This window comes from Scomber japonicus, chromosome 23 (assembly GCF_027409825.1).
Source record: "Scomber japonicus isolate fScoJap1 chromosome 23, fScoJap1.pri, whole genome shotgun sequence".
NCBI classification, from domain to species: Eukaryota; Metazoa; Chordata; class Actinopteri; order Scombriformes; family Scombridae; genus Scomber; species Scomber japonicus.
Genome location: NC_070600.1, coordinates 25,357,681 through 25,366,439, shown reverse-complemented (window position 1 = coordinate 25,366,439; position 8,759 = coordinate 25,357,681). Strand labels below are relative to the sequence as shown.

Sequence of the window (8,759 nt, the reverse complement as noted above, 5' to 3'; positions counted from 1 at the left end):
GTCTCTTTGTCTCCAGCTGATGTGTGTCTCCAGCTGATGTGTGTCTCCAGCTGATGTGTGTCTCCAGCTGATGTTTGTCTCTGTGTCTCCAGCTGATGTTTGTCTCTGTGTCTCCAGCTGATGTTTGTCTCTGTGTCTCCAGCTGATGTTTGTCTCTGTGTCTCCAGCTGATGTTTGTCTCTGTGTCTCCAGCTGATGTTTGTCTCTGTGTCTCCAGCTGATGTTTGTCTCTTTGTCTCCAGCTGATGTTTGTCTCTTTGTCTCCAGCTGATGTTTGTCTCTGTGTCTCCAGCTGATGTGTGTCTCTGTGTCTCCAGCTGATGTTTGTCTCTTTGTCTCCAGCTGATGTTTGTCTCCAGCTGATGTTTGTCTCTTTGTCTCCAGCTGATGTTTGTCTCTGTGTCTCCAGCTGATGTTTGTCTCTGTGTCTCCAGCTGATGTTTGTCTCTGTGTCTCCAGCTGATGTTTGTCTCTTTGTCTCCAGCTGATGTTTGTCTCTGTGTCTCCAGCTGATGTTTGTCTCTTTGTCTCTGTGTCTCCAGCTGATGTTTGTCTCCAGCTGATGTTTGTCTCTGTGTCTCCAGCTGATGTTTGTCTCTTTGTCTCCAGCTGATGTTTGTCTCCAGCTGATGTTTGTCTCTTTGTCTCCAGCTGATGTTTGTCTCTGTGTCTCCAGCTGATGTTTGTCTCTGTGTCTCCAGCTGATGTTTGTCTCTGTGTCTCCAGCTGATGTTTGTCTCTGTGTCTCCAGCTGATGTTTGTCTCTGTGTCTCCAGCTGATGTTTGTCTCTTTGTCTCCAGCTGATGTTTGTCTCTGTGTCTCCAGCTGATGTTTGTCTCTTTGTCTCTGTGTCTCCAGCTGATGTTTGTCTCCAGCTGATGTTTGTCTCTGTGTCTCCAGCTGATGTTTGTCTCCAGCTGATGTCTGTCTCTTTGTCTTTTTGTCTCCAGCTGATGTTTGTCTCTTTGTCTCCAGCTGATGTTTGTCTTCTTGTCTCTGTGTCTCCAGCTGATGTCTGTCTCTTTCTCTCTTTGTCTCCAGCTCCTCCCTGAAGCAGGATGAACGGGTATGAACCTCCGTCTCTCGCCTCGGGCATCTTCAGTTCCTACGACGACCAGAAGTCAGTGTCTCATTCTTATTCTCCTTTAAATCCTATAAAACTCATTAATATTAAACTATTAACTTAACTCAAATTAAATCACTTTTAATACTGAACAAGAATCACATTAAACCTGAACTCATGTATTTATACTACTTAAATTAAGTGGATTTAAAACTACTTCAACTTAAATTCTCAATCTGCATTTTAATTGAAAGTTTTCATTTCATTTAGGTTAAACTATTTTTTAATAATATTTAAAACCACCTTAAACATACAGGTAATCAATACTGAACCAGAATCCCTTAACCTTAATAAACCCTTAACCTTTAATAAACCCTTAACCTTTAATAAACCCTTAACCTCATCATTTAATGGATTTATCACATATTTTGAGTTAATGAGGAAATTAAGTGAAAGTCGTGTCTCCTTTTAAAGGGACATTTAACATATTATGGGATGTTTGCTGTAGGTTCAGATTAAACTTTCATTTTTTAAAGAACCCTTGAGAGAAAGACCAACATGGCGTCTGCGTGTCTTTCTAAGAACTGTTGAGCTGCATGTTAAAGTGAAACAGAAGTAAATGTGGAGCCGAGTGAAACCTGAGCTTCGACCTCGCTGCCACTAATTGATCCGCTTATTTAATCACTGGAGCTAATTTAACATCAGGTCAGTGAACCGAGACCTGGAACCAGCCCTGACCCTGGAACTGCAAAAACCCAAATACTCTGATTCAGGTCATTGAACGCATCACAGCTTATTATTATACCTGTAATATAGAAACATATCAGTACTGCAGTATTATAGTGATGTAGTATGCAGTATTACAGTAAAAGTACTGCAGTATTATAGTGATGTAGTATGCAGTATTACAGTAAAAGTACTGCAGTATTATAGTGATGTAGTATGCAGTATTACAGTAAAAGTACTGCAGTATTACAGTAAAAGTACTGCAGTATTATAGTGATGTAGTATGCAGTATTACAGTAAAAGTACTGCAGTATTATAGTGATGTAGTATGCAGTATTACAGTAAAAGTACTGCAGTATTATAGTGATGTAGTATGCAGTATTACAGTAAAAGTACTGCAGTATTATAGTGATGTAGTATGCAGTATTACAGTAAAAGTACTGCAGTATTATAGTGATGTAGTATGCAGTATTATAGTAAAAGTACTGCAGTATTATAGTGATGTAGTATGCAGTATTACAGTAAAAGTACTGTAGTATTATAGTGATGTAGTATGCAGTATTACAGTAAAAGTACTGCAGTATTATAGTGATGTAGTATGCAGTATTACAGTAAAAGTACTGCAGTATTATAGTGATGTAGTATGCAGTATTACAGTAAAAGTACTGCAGTATTATAGTGATGTAGTATGCAGTATTACAGTAAAAGTACTGCAGTATTATAGTGATGTAGTATGCAGTATTACAGTAAAAGTACTGCAGTATTATAGTGATGTAGTATGCAGTATTACAGTAAAAGTACTGCAGTATTATAGTGATGTAGTATGCAGTATTACAGTAAAAGTACTGCAGTATTATAGTGATGTAGTATGCAGTATTACAGTAAAAGTACTGCAGTATTATAGTGATGTAGTACCTCTAACAGTACTACAGTAAAGTATAAATATTTATTCTTAATAAATTAATTAATAATTAATGATGAGCTGCTGTCTGATTGGTCGGCATCGTGGCGTCTGACTTCCTGTTTGCTGTTAACATGATCAGAGCCAATCAGAGCGCCCGCTGCAGCGTCGAGGTGTCACATGACCTCCTGAAGTGTGAAGTCTGTTTAAATAATGATGAATGTGTCACGTCTGCTGTCCTCGTCTCTCAGATCCATTACTCACCAGGGATCCGCTTACAGCTGGTCCCAGGTCAGCGCTGGTCTGAGGTCAGCTGGTCTGAGGTCAGCTGGTCTGAGGTCAGCTGGTCTGAGGTCAGCGCTGGTCTGAGGTCAGCGCTGGTCTGAGGTCAGCTGGTCCAGGTCAGCTGGTCTGAGGTCAGCTGGTCTGAGGTCAGAGCTGGTCTGAGGTCAGCTGGTCTGAGGTCAGCTGGTCTGAGGTCAGCGCTGGTCTGAGGTCAGCTGGTCCAGGTCAGCTGGTCTGAGGTCAGCTGGTCTGAGGTCAGAGCTGGTCTGAGGTCAGCTGGTCTGAGGTCAGCTGATCCAGGTCAGAGCTGGTCCCAGGTCAGAGCTGGTCTGAGGTCAGCTGGTCTGAGGTCAGCTGATCCAGGTCAGCTGATCTGAGGTCAGAGCTGGTCTGAGGTCAGCTGGTCTGAGGTCAGAGCTGGTCTGAGGTCAGAACTGGTCTGAGGTCAGAGCTGGTCTGAGGTCAGCTGACCAGGAGGAACAGGAAGTGGGCGGACGTTAGAATAACAGGAAGAGGAAGAGCAGATATCGGCCAATCAGGGAGCTGCTGTCTCCGAGCTTCCTGAACTATTTAATCAAGTTATTTTATTTTAACTCTAAAACTTTAAACTTTATCCTTTAACTCACAAACACGAGCCGCTCTTCAACCTGCTGATATACAGACCCTAACCCTTTAACTCTGAACAATCACTGAAACATTAATTGAAGGTCAGAAAGTAAAACTCCAGACCTGTTGGTAAGATGATGAATTAATAAATCAGTTAAACTAGATTTAAAAGCAGCATCAGGTTTAAATTCAGACTGAACTCCGCAGCAAGACATCATGGAGGTTACGACCAGTTCAATATAATCAATATATTAAAAAAAGATCAATAAGAGATTTCCTTCCTCCCTCCTTTCTTTCCCTCTTCCTTCCTCCTTTCCTTCCTTCCTCCCTCCTTTCCTTCCTTCCTCCCTCCCTCCTTTCCTTCCCTCTTCCTTCCTCCTTTCCTCCCTCCCTCCTTTCCTTCCTTCTTCCTCCCTCCTTTCCTTCCTCCCTCCCTCCTTTCCTTCCTTCTTCCTCCCTCCTTTCCTCCCTCCCTCCTTTCCTTCCTTCCTCCCTCCCTCCCTTCCTTCCTCCCTCCCTCCCTCCTTTCCTTCCTTCTTCCTCCCTTCCTTCCTTGACTCAAGGACAACAGGAGGGTTAAGCAAGTTGAATTATTTGGTACAAAGTTTTCATGGTTACACCACTTAGACATTTTTGCCATAATCCTCTAATATATTCTCTCTAAATGGATTAAAAGCAGAAATTTGATGCTGGGTCCACAAAAAAAGAATGTGTGAAGTTATTCATACGTTTATTTTCACATTTTAACTCTTTAAATTTAATTAAATGTGTTTCAGTGGTCTGGACTCGCCTGAAGCTCCCCAACATAAAGCCAAGTCTGGTGCCAAAGCTCTGTACGGTGAGTCTGCTCCTCTGTTTCCTCTCCGTGGTTAATTTAATGATCAGTATTAATTTATCGGTATTAATTTATCGGTATTAATTTATCGGTATTAATTTATCGGTATTAATGTCGACGCTGTTCGTCCCCCGTACGTTAACACAGCGGAGAGAAACTCTAGCTCCTGATTGGCTGCTGCGTTTGATGATGTTTCTGTTCACAGGAGCAGAAGAAATCTACTTCCTGCCTTCTGCCAAACCTAGCAAGAGAAGTGTGTGTGTGTGTGTGGGTGTTACTGTGTGTGTGTTACTGTGTGTTACTGTGTGTGTGTGTTACTGTGTGTGTGTGTGTTGCATGAACTCACTGTTTCTTCTTTAAAAGGTTTCTGCTGTACTTCCTGTTCTCTGAGCTGCAGCTGATCATCATGTTTTTAGTTTTTCAGCAAAAAAAAAAAAAAATTAAATTTGACTGTTTCAGACCAGTGTAACCAGTAGAACCAGTGTAACTAGTATGACCCTGAACGCATGAATAAAATGACTCTGCATCACTTTGGTCTCTCAGATGTTTCCTCGGATAAATGGAGCCACAGCTTCTTTACACACAGTTTCAGTAAGTTTAAAAAAAACTGAAACACTTTTTAAATTTCCCAAAAACCTAAAACCCTAAAACCCCAAAAACCTAAAACCCCTAAAACCCCTGAACCCCCCACACCTGCCGTTTCACTCAAAGTCCAACTGAAACATTTATAATCAGAGTTCTGAAACATTAAAACATCTGAACAATAAGAGTCAGAGATAATAAATGTTGGTAAGATGATGAATTAATTAATCAGTTAAAGACTGAATGCTCCTGAAAATGTCAAATGGTGTAACCACAAAAGAATGATAGATATTAAATATCGAGTCAAGGGAAGAAGGGAGGAAGGAAGGAGGAGAGAAAGGAGGAAGGGAGGAAGAAGGAAGGAAAGGAGAGAAGGGAGGAGGGGAAGAAAGGAGGGAGGAAGGAAGGAAGGAGGAAAGAAAGGAGGGGGGAAGGAAGGAAGGAGGAGAGAAAGGAGGGAGGAAGGGAGGAAGAAGGAAGGAAAGAAGGGAAGAAGGAAGGAAAGGAGAGAAGGGAGGAGGGGAAGAAAGGAGCGAGGAAGGAAGGAAAGAAGGAACAGTTAAAACAGACGGGGTCAATTTGAGCCGGGAGGACGACAGGAAGCTTAAAAACTGAACTCTGATTATAAACATGAAAACATTGAAATATCTTTTCTTTTTTTTTTTTAAATCAACTGCTGAAATCTACCGGCGGGTACGGAGGCTCCGAGGTGCCAAAAACATTTATAAACCTTTCAGTCGGACTTTGAGCTGATTTTATAGCTGCTGTAACTTTAGGAAACAAACTGCTGAGTCAGATCCCTTTGACCTTTGACCCTTTGACCTTTGACCCTTTTCTGTGTTTGCTGTGTTTTTAAACCTTTTGAATCTCAACGTTTCCCCTCAAACATGTGAAATAATAAACCTGATGAGTCCGTCAGTCCCTCCAGGATGTGAAAATAAAATGTTTAAGTAATTTCGGACAAACACGACATCCTGGTGGGACTTTAGCGTAAAGACCAAATGATTTAATATTTTCTTTTCTTCTTCAGAACAAAGAAAACATTACACCAAAAACAGCATCAACAGCCTGACGGACACGTCGCAGTACCATGTGGAGGTGAGACCAGAAAACATGTTTAACTGATTCATTTAATTACTCGGATTAATTTGATACGTACGCTAAAATAATATTTAGAGAATGGCAACATTAGCCTGTTTTTTTTTTTTTATGTAATAAGCAGATAAACGCAATAATATTTCGGAACCAATAATGTAATAAGCAAGTAAATATTTCGGAACCAATAATGTAATAAGCAAGTAAATTATTGCCCTGGTAAAAACATAAGTGGAGCCAATAACTTAATAATATACTAATATCACATTTAAGTTTCATTTATTGGATATAACCTTTTTTTTTTTTTTTTTTTTTTTTAAACGGGCCAATAACGTAATAACTTGATTATCGGCTGCTAGCAGGCTAACTTACTACCAGTCAGCTGCTAGCAGGCTAACTTACTACCAGTCAGCTGCTAGCAGGCTAACTTACTACCAGTCAGCTGCTAGCAGGCTAACTTACTACCAGTCAGCTGCTAGCAGGCTAACTTACTACCAGTCAGCTGCTAGCAGGCTAACTTACTACCAGTCAGCTAGCTAGCAGGCTAACTTACTACCAGTCAGCCAGCTAGCAGGCTAACTTACTACCAGTCAGCCAGCTAGCAGGCTAACTTACTACCAGTCAGCTAGCTAGCAGGCTAACTTACTACCGAGTTGAAGTAGCCGAGAGCAGCAGTGTTCAGGTTCAACACAAGAAGCTTAGAGCTTAGAGCTCCTCCTAGTGGCTGAAACTCGTTAATGAACCTGAAGACGAGACTCCAGCTCAGTGACTCATTGCAGCAAGACATCATGGACGTCGACGTTAGTCCTCACCAAACATTATTCGGTTTTAACGACTCATCCCTCGTTACGATCTCGTGTCGTTCGCAGCATCTGACGACGTTCGTGTTGGACCGTAAAGACGGGATGATCACCGTGGACGACGGGATCCGCCGGCTCCGCCTGCTGGACGCTAAAGGGAAGGTGTGGACTCAGGAGATGCTGCTGCAGGTGGAGGAGAAGACGGTCAGCCTCATCGACCACGAGATGAAGGTGAGACTCTGACGGGAAACGCTAGCGTCGTTAGCGTCGTTACGAGCGGGACGAGACGACGACGTTTGCTTTTTATTTCCAGAACGAGTTGGAGAACTTCCCGGTGGGGACGATCCAGCACTGCCAGGCGGTGATGAACGCCTGCAGCTACGACTCCATCCTGGCGCTGGTGTGTAAAGACTCGGGTCAGACCAAAGCCGACCTCCACCTGTTCCAGTGTGATGACATCAAGGTGAGCCGCTCTGTGATTGGTTGCTCCGGGTTACTGATCGATAATCTAACCCTTACATTCTGCTCAGGGTCAAATTTGACCTTTTTAGAGTTGTAAGAACTCCATATACACATTTATTTTAGACACACTTTTAATGTGTTAATGTGACCATGAATATACAGAAATAGAAATGAAATGCATATTTTTTTTATTTTTGTGCAAATCAAAGATGAGTTCTCCTGGTCCATAAAACAATATTAATAATAATGATAAATAATCAAACTGAAGAATTAATTAAACATTTATTAATGACTGATGGTGTCGAGACTAATTATGAGTCAGAATATGAGCAGAATGTAAAGGGTTAACAAAACAAGTCAGCATACTCTGATTCAGCTTCTTAAATGTGAATAAGGAGGAAGGAAGGAAGAATGGAAGGAAGATGGAAAGAAGGAAGGAAGACAGGAAGGAAAGATGGAAGGAAGAAAAACAAAGACAGGAAGGAAGGAAGGAAGGAAGGAAGAAAGGAAAGATGGAAGAAAGACGGGAAGGAAGGAAGAATGGAAGGAAGGAAGGAAGGAAGGAAGGAAGAATGGAAGGAAGGAAGGAAGGAAGGAAGGAAGAATGGAAGGAAGGAAGGAAGGAAGGAAGGAAAGATGGAAGGAAGGAAGGAAGGAAGAAAGAAAGAAAGATGGAAGGAAGGAAGAAAGACAGAAAGACAGGAAGAAAGGAAGGAAGGAAGAAAGACAGGAAGGAAGGAAAGATGGAAGAAAGAAAGGAAAGATGGAAGAAAGACGGGAAGGAAGGAAGAATGGAAGGAAGGAAGGAAGGAAGAATGGAAGGAAGGAAGGAAGAAAGACGGGAGGGAAGGAAGGAAGGAAGGAAGAAAGAAAGACGGGAGGGAAGGAAGGAAGGAAGAAAGACAGACAGGAAGTAAACAGGGGCGGATTGGACCCTCTGCCGGCCGTTTCTGGCCCACGGGCCTCATGTTTGATATAAAGGAAGTCTGTTATTTAATGTTTTCTTCTCTAATAACGCTCCCTTCCTTCCTTCCTTCCTTCCTTCCTTCCTTCCTTCCTTCCTTCCAGGCGAATCTGATCCAGGCGGACATCGACAGCGCCATCATCGATGCCAAAGGCGGGAAAGTGAAGAAGAGGCCGGAGACGCTCAAGTAAGAGCCAATCAGCAAGCAGCCTGAGTTCTTATCGAAGCGTTTGATTGGCTGACGGTTCTGTCCCTCCGTCCTATAGGATGATCCTGAAGAGTGACGGCGCCATCCCCCCGCCCCCCGCTGCTCCCGCCCCCGAGCCCCCGGCGACGGCCAATCAGGTGGAGGTGAAGAGCCGAGCGGCCGCCTGGTCGGCCTGGACCAATGAGCAGCAAGACTGTGAGTGATGTCACAGTTTATCAGGAACTACATGAA

General features: G+C 42.7%; 1 protein-coding gene across 6 annotated transcripts in view; it reads left to right on the top strand.

Moving 5' to 3' along the window:
* The window catches only part of eps8a (epidermal growth factor receptor pathway substrate 8a), a 43,307-nt gene that overhangs the window by 15,779 nt on the left and 18,769 nt on the right, over window positions 1-8,759 (top strand). For all 6 annotated transcript variants that reach the window (XM_053343983.1, XM_053343980.1, XM_053343982.1 and 3 more), the window contains exons 2-8: window positions 1,043-1,121; window positions 4,359-4,420; window positions 6,030-6,097; window positions 6,964-7,125; window positions 7,208-7,357; window positions 8,425-8,507; window positions 8,587-8,723. In XM_053343983.1, the coding sequence (XP_053199958.1) occupies window positions 1,060-1,121; window positions 4,359-4,420; window positions 6,030-6,097; window positions 6,964-7,125; window positions 7,208-7,357; window positions 8,425-8,507; window positions 8,587-8,723 (724 nt within the window). In that variant the 5' untranslated portion in view covers window positions 1,043-1,059. The remainder of the gene's footprint in view (window positions 1-1,042; window positions 1,122-4,358; window positions 4,421-6,029; window positions 6,098-6,963; window positions 7,126-7,207; window positions 7,358-8,424; window positions 8,508-8,586; window positions 8,724-8,759) is intronic.